Source organism: Saccostrea cucullata, unplaced genomic scaffold (assembly GCF_032062105.1).
Source record: "Saccostrea cucullata isolate Sc308-1 unplaced genomic scaffold, CSIRO_AGI_Scuc_v1 ctg2541, whole genome shotgun sequence".
Taxonomy (NCBI): Eukaryota; Metazoa; Mollusca; class Bivalvia; order Ostreida; family Ostreidae; genus Saccostrea; species Saccostrea cuccullata.
The window spans coordinates 27,360-44,735 of record NW_026936136.1 but is presented as its reverse complement, the minus strand read 5'-3'; the positions used below and the strand labels follow the sequence as shown (position 1 = coordinate 44,735).

Here is a 17,376-nt window from a genome sequence, read left to right as displayed (position 1 = left end):
TGACCAGGTTAAAAATTTTGGAGCAGGTTATTCCAAAGTGACTTTAAGCCCTATCAGACCAAACTTTCATGAATGGTGCATTTAGGGATGGGCACATACATGTACTTGACAAACTGTGGATGCTGGATCTGACCTAAATTTTCCAGATGAGTGACAAGGTTAAATGTTTTGGTCAGGAGCAGGTCCATTCCTTAGTAATTATAAATCTTACCTTGACCAAACTAGAAGAATGGATGCATCTACGGATTAACATTTTTCTTTTTGCTTCAGATGCTGTATTTAACCTATATTTTCCAGATAAGTGAATTTTAGCCTTACTTTAACTATATTAGCATGGATGTTTCTAGGGAAGAACACTTTCAGACTTGGTTCAGATGCCAGTTAGACCTGTGTTTTCCAGATGATTGAATAGGATAAAATTTTCAGAGTAGCTCTATAATTATGTAGCCTGTTATGATAAAACTTGCATGGATGATGCATCATAAGAATGGACACTTTCAGTTTTACTTCAAAAATCGAACTAACCAACTTGTTTTTGATGAAAGTTTTTGGAGCAGTTCCATTTCTAACTAACTAGTCATACTTAAACTAATCTTGCCTGGATATTCATTTATCTTGCGGTGGGATGCAAGTAACCAGAAAAAAATGTGAAATTTGCCTAACTTATAGACAACATTCGTCGAGATGAGCTTCATAATCTTTGATTACCTACGTTTAGTTTTCTCACTAAATTCGAATAAAAGTAAGTTTTGAGCAAAAACACTCATACTTCTATGAACCAGAAGTCTCTGTCAAGACTGAAGCTCTACTGGTTTGTACTTATAGCAAATTTAAAGGAAGAGAAAAGTACTTAAGCACTTAGCAGTTGGGAATTGAAACTTTACAATAGCAAGAAATAGAATAATTATCCTTGATAAAGTCTATTTATGTTCTTAGTGTAGTCTACTTGCATGTCAGATTATATTATAATCAGACCAAAACTGTAGGAGACGTAGCATTTTGAAAGAATTTCAAAGAAATTTCTATTTTAGTAACCACGGCAACACCGTTCATCAATCAAAAACTGATACACAGAATTATGTACCTTAGTGTAGTCTACTTGTGTACCAAGTTATATTGAAATCAGACCAAAACTGTAGGAGAAGTAGCATTTTGAAAGAATTTCACAGAAATTTCTATTTTTAGTAACAACGGCAACACCATTCCGAGAAATCAAAAACCAATATACAGAATTATGTACCTAAGTGTAGTCTACTTGTGTGCTAAGTAATATTGAAATCGGACCAAAACTGTAGGAGAAGTAGCATTTTGAAAAATTGTTTACAGACAGACGAACGAACGGACGCCGCACGCATTACTATCGGTCTTTGACCAGTAGAGCTAAAAATAGGCTGAGTTTCATAGATTATAGTTCTGATTTTAGCATCGACAAAATGAGGAAAATCTTCTTCTGAGAAAGAATGAGGGGGTAAATTGGATTTTGGAGTATGAGATAATTAAAAGTGATCAAGCTCAAAGTACAGTGAAACAAAGCAGATCAGGAGCAGAGCAAAATGATCTCTTAGAAACCTCAAAGTTCGGATCATGTACCATGGAGCAGTAAGCATCCCTTTTCAAACCGTCCATACTTTTATATATGATCCTTGTCCTAATCGTGCAAACAATGGTCTAACAATTACCAGGTAGTATGGAAAAAGTCAGTCAGCATCCGATTTAAAGATGGATAGTATTTGCTGACAAAGTCATTGTATCGACCATAGAACATACCAAATGTTGACTTGAAACTAGACTGTTGATATCTGTACTTGTTTGTCAAAAGCTTGCCTCGTTTTAGAAATTATTTGTACGTAGACATGCTCTTACGTATCGAATTAACTGGGAGACATAAACTCCTTATTGTTTCATAAACGAAGGGAGGTAATAATTGAAAAAAGGAGGATATTCAAAGTTTAATAGTCATATACTGAATTCATTTCACGAATGGGACAGGATAATTTTCTATTTTACGAGCACTCCCATATTCAACAACAAAATATTGAGTTTTCTATTCATGACATCTCTTGAATTTCCCATTTGCCTCTGTCTTTTAATATGAAGGAAAAACAAAATAAAGTGTCTTGTCACTTGTAAGCCAACATTTATTTATTTAACAGGCAGGTATAAGTTAACAGATCGTTTTCAATAATTGTCTTGAAAAAAGAGGCCTAAGGGCTTTAATGGTCACCTGAGTATGGTGCAAAATACAACACTGTAAAGGATCAAAAGAAGTAAAAAAAAAATTTACTAATGAAGTTATAACGCCCAATTAAATCAAAGCACCCTTTTAAATCAGCTCATGTAGGATAATATGTGCAGCATAATTCATAACCTCCCCCCTTTTCAATCCACATCCCCACCCCTATCTTCTAAAAAAAAATAAAGTTTCTTCTAAATAAACAAGTACAACGTCTTCTATTTCTTACAGCCATTCAGGCATATGATATTTTCAGTAGTAAATGCATCGAATGCGATGAAATGGAATATTATCCCGCATTTCCTCCGCATGTTCTCGTCTGAAGTCCCACAGGTAATGGTCAATCAGAATAGAATTCATTACTACGTCTTTCAGTGAAGAATCCTCCTTAATTAATTCCCTTGTTTTATCAGCAACAAGCTACAAGTAGAAAATATAACCACAATATATTCATGCAAATAAAATATATCAAATCAGATAATTTAGCAAAGACAAGCAGAATAGCCAACTATAAAATTAGTCGTTTGAATTCTGACGTATAAACATTTGCTAAATTGTAATGAACTATAAGTAATGAACTAAAAGAGAACATTAAAAATGTTTAAGAACATATAAAATGTTTAGGGACATATGAATAGAATAAACTTTGAATATTAATTTTCAGAATTCTCACTTCAGTCGCCCAAATGCTACAACCACGAATCTCTACTTCATAGCGGTCTCCCGATTTCATCATATGTTCTGATATATTAAAATAGGTAAAATAAATACATGTAGTTGGACTTATATAAGATAAATTATTATATAATTGTGTTATTGTATCAATAATTAAAATGTATCAACTATGATAAAAAAAAATAACCTATTAACTTATCATAATTCGTAATCATACATTTAAAAAAAAAAGAATTTTTCTTACCTTCTTTTAAATATTTCATAAGTTCGTCACTGTAAGACAAGGCTCCAAAGTGGTACAAAGCCTGGGGAATCCTGTAATTGCAAAAATACAAGAAGATGTTTAAATATTAAATGTTTATTTCATATTTAACCGTTTTAGATGAGATTTCTTAACATGTAGCTGAAGAACTGAAGCATTATAGTTTTATATGTTAAGTCTTTGACCAAATTGGTCAAATAATAAAATATAAAACCATGATACTACAGTTCTGCACCTAAAATGACATAAACAAAGAATACAGAATGGATACAAACTATATTAAATTAAAGTATGAATTTAAAAAATAAGAAGAGGAACTTCAACTAGTACAGAAAGTAAGATTTGTTTGAAATTTACCTGTAGTCTGCAAACATTGTGATTGTGTCAATGTCCTTAAATTCCCCAAAACCTTTCCCCTCGAAGCACGCCCAAATATCAGCAACTAAAATTTGGGCTCTCTTGTAAAATGACACTAAAAGAATATAATTATGGTTTATCATAAATAATAGCATGTTAAACTCTATGTATAAGTGTATTTTTACTCCATCCTATACCATGGGCTATCATTTGAACTAAATTAAATCTACACTATATGACGATATTTCCATATACGTGTAAATATGAATAAACATGGTTTTGCTTTTCTGAGATGAAGATTTTTTTTTCTACATATTCCTTAAATTTTGATCCCCAACGTTACCCCACCCTATCCCCTGGGTTCATAATTTGAACAAAAGTAAATTTTCACTATCTCAGTATGCTTCAAATTCCATATTAATATGATTCAATAGAGATTTGCTGCTCTTGAGAGGAAAATCTTTTTAAAAATCCCCTTTTTATTCCTAGTTAAAACTTTGATCTCCATTGTGGACCCGCCTCCCCCTTGGGTCATTTCAACAATTTTGAATCTAAACTATATATGTAGTAAAGTTTTTGAATAAGTTTTAAATTCTTGCCCAGTGATTCTTGAGAAAATTTTAAAATGGCCACAAAATTTCACCAATTTCAATTATCTTCCTTTGAAGAGAACACAGCCCTTTGTTTACTTGAATAATCTGGAATTCCCTTTACCCAATTGGTCTTTGCTGTTAGATTTATCCGAAATGCTACCAAACTGAAACAATCGATACAAATCATAGAAACTACACAAAGGCTTTAGTTAATGCATTAAAAAAATGTGAACTTATTATTAAGTCTATATATTCACAAAACCTTAGAATTTTTAAGTCTATGGACTTTCTCACAACTTCTTAATTTGCAACAAGAATATATCTGAAACCCCTTTTCTTTGCAAAAGAAATGTCAGGGGCGACATGGGTAAGTCAGGATAGACAAGGACAATGACATAGGACGACAGACAGCGGACAGGGAGGTCAGAGAATGTCAGGTGACGACATGGGGAAGTACGGGTAGACATGGACAGCGACAGAGGACGACAGGAAGGTCAGAGAAGTCAGGGGACAACAGAGAGTAGACAGGGGCAACGACAACGGACGACAGAGAGTGGACAGGAGGGGTCAGAGAATATCAGGGGAAGACAGGAGTAGACAGAATAGTCAGGGACAATGACAGGGGAAGACAGGGAGTGAACAAGGAGGTCGGAGAAGTTAGGGGACGACAGGGAGTAGACAAGGGCAATTACAGGGGACGACAGAGAGTGGACAGGGAGGTCAGAGAATGTCAGGAGACGACATGGGGAAGTCAGGATAGACAAGGACAGGGGACAACAGGGAATGGAAAGGGAGGTCAAAGAAGTCAGGGGATGACAGGAGTAGACAGGAGTAGAGAGGGGCAATGACAGGGAGTAGACAGGGTAGTCGGGGACAATGACAGGGGACAATAGGGAGTAGACAGGATAGTCAGGGACAATGACAGGGAGTAGACAGGGTAGTCAGGGACAATGACAGGGGATGACAGAGAGTAGACAGGGTAGTCGGGGACAATGAAAGTTGACAATAGGGAGTAGACAGGGTAGTCGGGGACAATAGGGAGTAGACAGGGTAGTCGGGGACAATAGGGAGTAGACAGGGTAGTCGGGGACAATGACAGGGGATGACAGGGAGTAGACAGGGTAGTCGGGAACAATAGGGAGTAGACAGGGTAGTCAGGGACAATGAGAGAGGATCATAGGTGTGAGTCAGGGAGTGAAAGGAACATGTCAGGGACTGACAGGGGGAGGACAGGGGATTTTTTGGAATCTAAGGGAATAATTAATTCAGTAGTGCATGCAGGGATGCTTTTGTGGTAAAAGTTTGGTGAAGATTGGCCCACTGGTTCTAGAGAATATATCAAGAACTTTTAAATCTAGGATCAAAAAGAAAAAAACAACATCGCATTAAGCTTTTGGAAATTTTAATATTAATTAATTAAGACATCCGTGTATAAACTAATACCTCTCTTTCCCTCGTAATCAGCTTCGTCTCTGTAAGAGGGGAAATCCTGGACAATCAAACGCATTAACGACTGTGCGCTTTTATTGCAGGCCTTAATGCAGTTTGAAAAATTTCCATCATATTTCTGTGGGGAAAAAAGTTTAACAATTTGAAATTGTGTCTTTTCAGTACTTTTTAGAAGATTCTTTTTCCCGATGTAAAGGAATGAAAAACAAATATTTGATGAAAAGGTCTAAAATTACACGGGTCTAGGGTAAGTACACAGTATTTATTCTCTTTGACCAAAATATAAATTTCCTTTTACAATGAAATAGGGAGATAACAAACAGCATTCAAGCTCAGAGTCCATTTCATTTAAACAATACAAAGTGGGAGCAGAGCAAACATGGACTTCCAAAAACCTCAGAGGCGGGATTCGGGTGCCATGAAGGAGTTAAAATTTTGGCTACAAGATTATTTATACACTGAATTGACGACGGTTTCTTGCGTTATTTCCCGATCATGGCAAGGAGCACACGGCGGGTGTGTGTGACCCGTCGGCAGTGGATGCTCACTCCTCTATGGTACCCAATCCAACCTCTGATGTTTTGGAGGTCCGTTTTTGCTTTGCTCTCATTCTGTATTGTTTTATGGACTTTGAAATCGAATACTGAACGTTATCTCCATATCCTTCTTGAATAAAATAAATGCTATTATAATGCTATTATCTGGGAGAAATTGGTTTAATTTATTTCTTTAAGTAAACGCAGTAACAAACTCATACAATACATTAAAACATTTCTTAACTTACTTCTAATAAAACTTTTCCCGCTTCTCTCAGAACTGAAACCCTTTGTTCTAATAATGGTATTGGTATATCAGAGTCTGATTTCAGAACCTCTGCAAGTTTCTTCTCGGTAATATCGGCGTAGAAACTGGCATCTGTTATTTTGACACCATTCTGTTAAAAAAGGGAGAGGGGTGACCATGCACAGAACATATACTTATCCATAGTAAGGTATTTAGCGAATTAAGCTAACAGCTTAAAGACGGAAAGATATCCAGCATAACAGATTACACTGTACTTTAAATTTTTTCTAGACATAAAATTTATACGAGTCGAATAGTAAGGAATTATAAATTCCAATATTGAAAAAAGTAATACTGGCACCAATTTCATTTCATACCAATAAAAAGATCTAATCCTTTAAAATTTTTAAACTATCTGATTTTATTGTGTAACTATCTATTTACCTCCAGCGCCCTATTGAGAGCGGCACACCATGACCAGTAGCCCGTGTACTTCTTCCCTTTATATCTGACGCAGTATTTCTGAGATTCGTCGTCCGACCAAAAAGAAAAGTTTAATGTGTCTGCTACAAATACCCTGTGTAAAACACAACTTCTCCTTAGTTTCAATACGATGCAGTATACTAAAGTAAAATCATTACTTTTATCTGATTATTAAAAGTTACACAATGCAGTCGATTCCTCACAAGACCAAAGAATATTTACAAAATCAAGAAAGCTTTTTATATGTATGGAATGTATACGGAATTTAAGGGAAATTACTTAAAATTATACGTGCTATATACGAGAATATGAAATCCTGTGTCAATCGGCAAGAGTTTTATCAGAGGTTTTTGAAAATACCCAAGGTCTGTTACAAGGAGAAGTTCTGTCCCCTAACCTTTTTTCAATGCATGTAAATTGATTTTGAGACCGAATTCATTAAATACAATAACGTTCGTTTTGAACTTCAAGATGAATCCTTTTACTTTGATGTATGCAGACGATATGGTCTGTTTTGCTGAATCTGTACAAGAACTACAACAAATGTTAAATACTTAGTATGATTATGCCTCGAAATGATCTGACCATTAATGTTGAGAAAACTAAAAATTTTAATGTAACTCAAAAGCAGCTGCCTGTCAAGGTAAAAAGCAATGTTCTGTCTAAAATCTATGGTAAGTGAGCTTAAACACTGAAACTATGCTCTCACTTTTTGTTACAACTTAACTACGGCTGTAGAGTTTTGAACAACCAATGGATATGGTTACGAATTGGGCTTTTAATATTAAAGATAAACTATTCGCAATTGGATTAGGATACATGTGTACTGACCAAGAAAGAATTGGTTGTAACAGCCATGCATTTTTATAATTATAAAGCAGGAATTATTGACAACTATGTCAGAATATCTTTGCAGATATCAATAATTCATCAAGTTGTATGTTATTCAAGAACATTACTGACCACTTCACACTGCAATATTATTTGGTAAAGCCTATTTCTTCCATTTATAAAAAGCAAATTAGCAAAATAAGATTATCCTCACATAATTTAGCTATAGAAAGTGGACGCCATAAAAATATCTCACGCGAGAACAAATTGTGTGGATCTGAAATTGAAGATGAAATCAATTTCATTTTGAAATGTCAACGATATAAGGATTTATGAGTAAAATATATTTTTAATTTTTCGGGGAAAACCATCAATGTTTAAATTCATACAACTGCTATGTGCACCCAATGTTAAGGACCCTTCAAATTGTAATCTGGGAATTTTTCTGTACCATGCTTTATTACGTAATGACTGTCATACTTTCTTATAAATATCTAAAGAGAAAAAATGGTTTTTAGCTCACCTGAGCCGAAGGCTCAAGTGAGCTTTTCTGATCAAAATTTGTCCGTTGTCTGTCGTTGTCGTTGTCGTAAACTTTTCACATTTTCATCTTCTTCTCAAGAACCATTGGGCCAATTTCAACCAAACTTGCTACAAAGTATCCTTGGGTAAAGGGGATTCATGTTTATTCAAATGAAGGGCCACACCCTTTTCCAAGGGTAGATAATTATGAATTAGAGAAAAATTAATGGCATTTTTAAAAAATCTTCTTCTCAAGAACCACTGGGCCATGAAAGATGAAACTCATATGGATGGAATCATCCTCAGGAAGTGTAGATTCAAGTTTGTTCAAATCATGACCCCCGGGGCTAGGGTGGGGCCAAAATGGCAGACCCAAGTTTTACATAGGAATATACATAGGAAAAATCTTTAGAAATCTTCTTCTCAAGAACCACAGGACCAGGAAAGATGAAACTCATGTGGAATTATCCTCAGGTAGTGTAAATTCAAGTTTGTTCAAATCATGACCCCCCGGGCTAGGGTGGGGCCAAAATGGCAGACCCAAGTTTTACATAGGAATATATATAGGAAAAATCTTTAAAAATCTTCTCAAGAACCAGTGCGCCAGGAAAGATGAAACTCATGTGGAATAATCCTCAGGTAGTGTAGATTCAAGTTTGTTCAAATCATGACCCCCGGGACTAGGGTGGGGCCAAAATGGCAGATCAAATTTTTACATAGGAAGATACAGGAAAAATCTTTAAAAATCTTCTTCTCAAGAACCACTGGGCCAGAAAAGATAAAACTCATGTAAAATTATCCTCAGGTAGTGTAGACTCAGATTTGTTCAAATCATAACCCCCGGGGCTAGGGTGGGGCCAAAATGGCCGACCCAAGTTTTACATAGGAATAAATAGGAAAAATCTTTTAAAATCTTCTTCTCAAGAACCACTGGGCCAGGAAAGATGAAACTCATGTGGAATTATCCTCAGGTAGTGTAAATTCAAGTTTGTTCAAATCATGACCCCCCGGGCTAGGGTGGGGCCAAAATGGCAGACCCAAGTTTTACATAGGAATATATATAGGAAAAATCTTTAAAAATCTTCTTCTCAAGAACCACTGCGCCAGGAAAGATGAAACTCATGTGGAATAATCCTCAGGTAGTGTAGATTCAAGTTTGTTCAAATCATGACCCCCGGGACTAGGGTGGGGCCAAAATGGCAGATCAAATTTTTACATAGGAAGATACAGGAAAAATCTTTAAAAATCTTCTTCTCAAGAACCACTGGGCCAGAAAAGATAAAACTCATGTAAAATTATCCTCAGGTAGTGTAGACTCAGATTTGTTCAAATCATAACCCCCGGGGCTAGGGTGGGGCCAAAATGGCCGACCCAAGTTTTACATGGGAATAAATAGGAAAAATCTTTTAAAATCTTCTTCTCAAGAACCACTGGGCCAGGAAAGATGAAACTCATGTGGAATTATCCTCAGGTAGTGTAGATTCAAGTTTGTTCAAATCATGACCCCCGGGATTAGGTTGGGGCCAAAATGGCAGACCCAAGTTTTACATAGGGATACCTTTTAAAATCTTCTTTTCAAATACTTCAAATCCATGATTAGTGATATTTATAAGGAATCATCCTCGGGGGGGGGGGGGGGGGGTTAAAATTCAAGCCACGCACCTCAGTAAACTTTCAGTTCTGATCTGATATGTGCTTTTTCCTTGCCGATGTACTCAGGTGAGCGCTGTGGCCCCTGGGCCTCTTGTTACATTCTCCATCATGATACTGATTGTATATCCATTAATGCTGATGAAAAATACCTGCACCTTGCTTTACTGTTAATTTGTTATAAATTTACATTGTATACAATAAGATGCAGGTCTTACCCAATAAAATGAATTGAATTGAATTACAACAAATGATTTTGTTCCACTAGCGGTCAAATTGATGTTATTTTATTATAATATGTTATATATTCAAAATACTGGATGTCGCATCCCACGATAACTTCTCAAAGCATTGCTAGTACTTTTATTTTCTTCACAGGCGTCAGAACCGGGGCGGGGGGGGGGGGGGGGGGGGGGGGGGGGGAGGGGGAGGACTTTCAACTTGCTTTCGACGCCTATGTTCCTTTTATCTATTTTACAATGTACATGTACCTTTACCGGCAGATAACAAACCTAATATACCTCTTTTTATTCTGAAACTCAAACTTTTATATCAAATCAATAACAGGCGTGAAAAATAAATAATACTTATTCTGCTCTCTACACACAAAAGAAGGAAATTTTTAGATAAATTTTCATGTCTATATCAAAACCTTTGGCCAAATATAAAAAAAAATAAGGAAAACAAAAATTATACGCAGATGAAAAGGTACTGACCAGTGGAGGGCTGATTCGTCCTGGGTCCGAGGGTTTAATTCGTGCTCCGTTCGCCAGGACTGGATATTGTACGTACTCTTCTTAGCACACTCATACATCTTTGATGGACAATATTTTAAGAGAAACAAGAAATGTATGAGAAACACTTATTGCTCTTCCCCAATTTGGACAAGGGACATAGCTCTATCAAAAATTGCTCGATCGTACCCAAAACACAACTTGATTTAGATATTTTTATGACAAACCTGTATACCAAATTTCATAAAATTTCAGAATGTGCAACCTGTGCAAAGAAAATGATCGGAAATTGTTGGTAGACCGACAGACCGATCGAAAGAAATATGTATCACCTTCTTTGAAGGGAGGCATAAATATTCACATCATTATAAACTAGTGCTAATTGTAACGGGAACCGTTACAGATGTTCCCCAAACGCTCCCCAACTCCCTTTTAGTTCCATATTCCCTGTAATATACTATTTGTGAAAGCATTCAGTCCAAAATTATTAAAAATCACTCATTCAAGTGTATTTCTAATTTCATTCGTTCCAAATGCACGCACGTGCGTGCACGTGCATGATGACCATACCTTCTTGTAGGAGTCCCTTATATTTATTTATGTTCTGAATCCCATCCTGTTTGGTTGAAAAACAAGGGAGTTATAGCCATTTCAAGTGTCAGCCAATCAGATTGCAGCACACGTGCATGCGCGTGATTTCATGATCATTTTTCTATATGGCATTGTAGGATATCCTAATGAATGATTATGTTTTAAATTTCAAAGCATTTCGTCAAAAAACAAAGGAGATATAGTCATTTAAAGTTTCAGCCAATCAGATCGCAGCACACGTGCATGCGCGTAATTTCTTGAAATTTTTTGTATATCATATTGCAGGGCATCCTAATGTATGACTATGTTTTAAATTTCAAAGCATTTCGTCAGAAAACAAAGGAGATATAGTCATTTAAAGTTTCAGCCAATCAGATCACAGCACACGTGCATGCGCGTAATTTCTTGAAATTTTTTGTATATCATATTGCAGGGCATCCTAATGTATGACTATGTTTTAAATTTCAAAGCATTTCGACAAAAAACAAAGGCGATATAGTCAATTAAAGTGTCAGCCAATCAGATTGCAGCACACGTGCATGCGCGTGATTTCATGAAATTTTTTCTATATCATATTGTAGGATATCCTAATTCATGACTATATTTTGAATTTCAAAGCATTTCATCAAAAAACAGAGAAGATACTGAGATTTTTGTTTTAGCCAATCAGAGCGAAGCGCACGTGCATGCGCGTGAGTTCGTGCTAATTTGACAGTGTCACATTATCAATAGTATTAATATATCTTTACATAATGAGTTTCAAATCATTTCATCAAAAAATGTAAAAGTAATAGCTATTTTAAGTATATCAGTCAATTCACTCATTTCACGCGCACGCACGTGCGTGCGTATGCGCGCAAAATGACCTTCGTTCCGCACACCTACACTACACACCTATTAACCCTAATAAGGTTTTAGCTCAGTTGGGTGAACAGTTTCTGAGAACACTCGCGGACAAAAAAAGTACAGGAGAAGAAATAAGAAAAAAAATAATAATAATAATAACTAGTGCTAATTGTAACGGGGACCGTTACAGATGTTCCCAAACGCTCCCCAACTCCCTTTCGGTGCCATATTCCCTGTAAGCTTCATTAAATAAGACAAACTCTGTGCATTTTTGACTTTAACAACGTTTTCCCAGAAGGATACCAATTATATAATTCAATTTGAAGCATTGCACCCAAGCGCATGTGAATGCATGTGCGTTATGACCATATCATCTTGTCTACACTTTTTATATATTTTAATATACTATATATTAAAGCATTCAGTCCAAAAGTAATAAAAATCACTCATTCAAGAGTATTTTTAAATATACTCATTTCACATCACGCACGTGCGTGCACGTGCATGATGATCATACCTTCTTGTAGGAGTCCCTTACATCTATCTATGTTCTAAATTCCATCCTGTTTGGTTGAAAAACAAGGGAGTTATAGCAATTTAAAGTTTCAGCCAATCAGATTGCAGCACACGTGCATGCGCGTAATTTCATGATTTTTTTTTATATCATTTTGTAGGACATCCTAATGCATGACTATATTTTAAATTTCAAAGAATTTCGTCGACAAACAAAGGAGAAATAGCAATTTAAAGTTTCAGCCAATCAGATTGCAGCACACGTGCATGCGCGTGATTTCATGATTTTTTTCTATATCATTTTGTAGGATATCCTAATGCATGACTATATTTTAAATTTCAAAGAATTTCGTCAAAAAACAAAGGAGATATTGCCATTTAAAGTTTAAGCCAATCAGCTTGCAGCACGCGCACATGCGCATGCTTTCTTGAAAATTCTAATACATCATGCGGTAGATCTTTATATTGTAGGACTATGTTCAAAATTTCAAAGGATTATGACAAGAAACAAGAAAGTTATTGAGACTTTAGTTTCAGCCAATCAGAGCGAAGCGCACGTGCATGCGCGTGAGATCTTGCTATTTTGACCATGCTATCTTGTCTATACTACAAATGTATCCTTACATTATGAGTTTCAAAAAATTTCATAAAAAAATAGAAAAGTTACTGCAATATCCATTATATTGGTAATTTCACCTGTTGCACGTGCGCGCTCTTGCAAGCACGTGCGCGCAAAATGACCTTTGTTTGGCAACTCTACATAACATGCCTACTAACCCTAAAAAGGTTTCACCTAAGTCGGATGTGTAGTTTACAAGATCACTCGTGGACAAAATTTTCCCAGGAAGAAGAAAAATAATAATAAGAATAATAATAATAAGAAACAGAGTAAAAACAATATGTTCCCCAACTTCGTTTGGGGAACATAATAAGAAACCGAGTAAAAACAATATGTTCCCAAACTCCGTTTGGGGAACATAATAATAAGAAACAGAGTAAAAACAATATGTTCCCAAACTTCGTTTGGGGAACATAATAAGGCAGCAAAATTCAAATTCTCATTTCTCTACTAAGATTTTTACATCGGGCTCGGAGTTGGTTTTCTTCAGAAAGACAGGACTGGGTTCAAGGCGACTAGGGGTACCACACCGGTAATTGACCAATCAAAATGAACTTAGTCAATTGTAGGTCCATACATTAAGCCGATTTTCCTTTCTTTTGAGAGTTTTTTTAATTTCCTTCCAGGCCAGTTTGACAACTCTGGTACCTGTGCCTAGGAAATTTTATCTACTCTATAAATAAATAAAGTTTTTTGACAGGAACTATTTCTGCAGGGCATAGGAGGCTACTTCCTGGGGTGCTTTTGTGATGTTTATAAAGACATGGAAAACACGTGGATTTGAGGGTAGCCCTGTTTGCATTTGCAAATTAATCAGAAAATGTCGTGTACGTACCCTGGTTTTTTGGTGTCAGCTAATGTGACAGGTATTGTTTAACACCCCCTTATCAATATTTTTTCATGAATTCAAACACGTGAGGTTTTACTGGAAAGAAACGTGTATTGCTTTTTAATATACCGAAACTCGCTATTTCTGGGGATTGTGTAATTCTAAAGAAAATTCAGATAAATTTCAATGGTGAAATAAAAGAAGAATGCTTGGTATTAAAATATTAATTCATATCAGTAGAATTGAATGCTATTAACGACATCTGGAGAAATAGGCTTTAAAAGGTTTATATCATATCTTTGTTCGTCTGCACTTAAATTTCAAACACGACAGAATTTGTAATTTTTGCCGTAAAAATTCATAATTTCTATATACTTTAGAGACTTACCGTAAAACTTTCAGGAAACTTTCTATGAAGTCTTTTCTGCACCTTAAGTGAAATTTTATGTCGATCCCAGGTGTTGATCGAGTTTCAGAGAAATTTTCTACGTTGTTATTGATTTTTTTTTTTTTAAGGAGAAGGGGGGGGGGTTGACTTTTTTCTTCTAAGCATTTGTTAAAGTGAGTTTGTAAATACATCTACGAACTTGAGCTGGATTGTGACCTTTGGGTCAAGGGGTCAAAGGTCAAGGTCAAAGGTCAAGGTCATCAAAGCATTTCATAAAGAAATATAAAAGTAACGGCCATATCAAGTATACAAGTCATTTGATCATTGCACGCGCGCGAAGGTGCAATGCATGAAAGCTATATCATCGTGACTACACTTTTAATGTGTTTCTATTCTTTGAATTTTGAAACGTTTCATAAAAAAAATTACGACTATATCAAGTAAATCGGTCATTTAACGCATTGCGCGCGCACACGTGCATGCAAGTCCTTGCATTCAAGTTTGATAGTAGCATAATGTAAGAATCCGTCATATCTATTCATATTCTAAATTTCATCCTGTTTTGTTGAGAATCAAAAAAGTTATAGGCATTTAAAGTTTAAGCCAATCAGATCGCAGCACACGTGCATGGGCGTGGTTTCTTGAAAACTTTTATATATCATAGTTTAGGACGTATTAAGGTATGATTATGTTTTAAAATTCAAAGTATTTTGTCAAAAAACAAGTACGATATTGAGATTTTTGTTTCAGCTAATCAGAGCAAAGCGCACGTGCATGCGCGTGCATGCATGTGCATGATGACCGTAACTTCTTATAGGAGTCTATTGTGTCTGTCTATGTTCTAAATCTCATCGTGGTTGGTTGAAAAACAAGGGAGTTACAGCCATTTGAAGTTTAAGCCAATCAGATTGCAGCGCACGTGCATGCGCATGCTTTCATGACAAATGTTATACATCATGTTGTAGGACATCTTAAAGTATGCTTATATTTTAAATTTCATACCATTTCGTCAAAAAACGGAAAAGATATTGAGATTTTTGTTTCAGCCAATCAGAGCGAAGCGCACGTAAATGCGCGTGAGTTCTTGCTAATTTGACAGTGTCACATTATCTACACTATTAATATATCCTTATATAATGAGTTTCAAAGCATTTCATCGGAAAATGTTAAAGTTATGGCTATATTAAATATATTAGTCATTTCAGTCATTTCACGCGCCCGCACGTGCAGGCGTATGCGCGCAAAATGACCTTCGTTCCGCACACCTACACAACACACCTATTAACCCTAAAAAGGTTTTAGCTCAGTTGGGTGAACAGTTTCTGAGAACACTCGCGGACAAAAAAGTACCGGAGAAGAAATAAGAAGAAAAAAGAATAATAATAATAACTAGAAACGATCTCGTTGCTAGCAACGAGAGGTCTTCCGTCCGATTCAGGAAAAAAAATCTCGTATAATCGAGCTGAAAAGTGATTCAAAATTTTGGTCGCAAAGAGGATTGAACCCATGTCGCCTTTTTCTGTTTTATCCCCAACGCGCAAACCATAAAGCTTTTGGGAGTACTGCTCTAAATATACTTGTGTGTATACTTTTGCAACAGTACACCTGTCTAAGAATCATAAAAGGCGGGTCACTATCAATAATATGCGCCAAACGCCACGAGTAAATATTCGTGCATTTTCATACATTTTATTTGCTAAAAACTCGACTCTGCAGAACCAGAGAAGGTTTTCTACAGGTCCATTCCCCATCACGGGGAAGACCTTACCTGCACATTGGCACCATGTGTATTACCCGCGCAGCCTATTTATGAGAAAATGAAATGAATATTTTTTAGTGTTTAAGAAAACGTTGAACCTACGCTTGCGAAAGTTCTAAGACATTCAAAGATATTTAATTTCTTCTTTATCAAATCAAGAAACTGATTATACGTTAAATCAGCAAATAGGGGCCTTTACTTATGCCATGAATATCACAGAAAAAGATTCAAAATTTTGGTCGCAAAGAGGATTGAACCCATGTCGCCTTTTTCTGTTTTATCCCCAACGCGCAAACCATTAAGCTTTTGGGAGTACTGCTCTAAATATACTTGTGTGTATACTTTTGCAACAGTACACCTGTCTAAGAATCATAAAAGGCGGGTCACTATTAATAATTTGCGCCAAACGCCAGGAGTAAATATTCGCGCATTTTCTTTGAACTTTTATGAAATAAAATAAATAAAACGTTCTTATCGCCTTTATTTTATTTCGACGTTTAAAAAGTCTTTGTACACATTACATATATCGTATCTAGCCCAGTTACACTTAAGTAGTGAAACGGAAATTAAGTGTTAAGATCGACACTGAATTGCAACGTACTACTACGTGAAAGTCCAAGTAGTTTTGTTTACATTTCATGCATTCGTATGTCAGAATGGTTTAATCAAACGCTCAGCTGCCTCCATAAACCCCAATTGCGAAATGGCGGAATTGACAAAGACAGCCGCCATCTGGGGCCCGCTTCAGATTTTCAAATATTAATATCTAGAATTCAGATAAGCCAATTTTCAAACAACTTAGATAGTTATAATCTAATTGTTAAGATGAATACTTTTGATCAATAATGTATAACAAAGAATTGATCATTAGAGAGTTATAGATAAAAAACTTTTGGCCCCTCTTAGCCCCTAATTTGAAGGGTCAGCCCTATTTTTTTTATATCAAATGAAAGGTCTTGCGATATTGAATATTTTGTCTTCAATATGTTTTAACAAATTATGAACAGGAGTGAAGATATGAGACAAAATGCGTCAAATTTTGTGAGATATTTCTGAGACATTTTTTCGGCCCTACCGAACTTCGGTGCCTTTTGCGCTAGAAAGATTTGGAGACCCAATTACAACTCACCAAACCTTCCTCTATTTTCCCTAAAAATCTCAAGTCCATATCTTAAGTCGTTTCGGAGGAGTTTCCCGGACAAGCCGACCCTCTGAAAATCAGAAAATCGTCCATATCTCACGACCGGAAGTGAGATAAT

General features: G+C 35.9%; 1 protein-coding gene across 1 annotated transcript in view; it reads right to left on the bottom strand.

Annotated features, from left to right (window-relative positions):
• Nucleotides 1–2,113: 2,113 nt before the first annotated feature.
• LOC134244849 (queuosine 5'-phosphate N-glycosylase/hydrolase-like) overlaps nucleotides 2,114–17,376 on the bottom strand; it is a 40,948-nt gene continuing 25,685 nt past the window's right edge. Inside the window, exons 3-10 of the mRNA XM_062727099.1 lie at nucleotides 10,555–10,652; nucleotides 6,797–6,929; nucleotides 6,354–6,503; nucleotides 5,564–5,687; nucleotides 3,528–3,642; nucleotides 3,153–3,223; nucleotides 2,907–2,974; nucleotides 2,114–2,653 (exon numbers count right to left, since the gene is read on the bottom strand). Of these exons, the coding sequence (XP_062583083.1) occupies nucleotides 2,486–2,653; nucleotides 2,907–2,974; nucleotides 3,153–3,223; nucleotides 3,528–3,642; nucleotides 5,564–5,687; nucleotides 6,354–6,503; nucleotides 6,797–6,929; nucleotides 10,555–10,652 (927 nt within the window). The 3' untranslated portion in view covers nucleotides 2,114–2,485. The remainder of the gene's footprint in view (nucleotides 2,654–2,906; nucleotides 2,975–3,152; nucleotides 3,224–3,527; nucleotides 3,643–5,563; nucleotides 5,688–6,353; nucleotides 6,504–6,796; nucleotides 6,930–10,554; nucleotides 10,653–17,376) is intronic.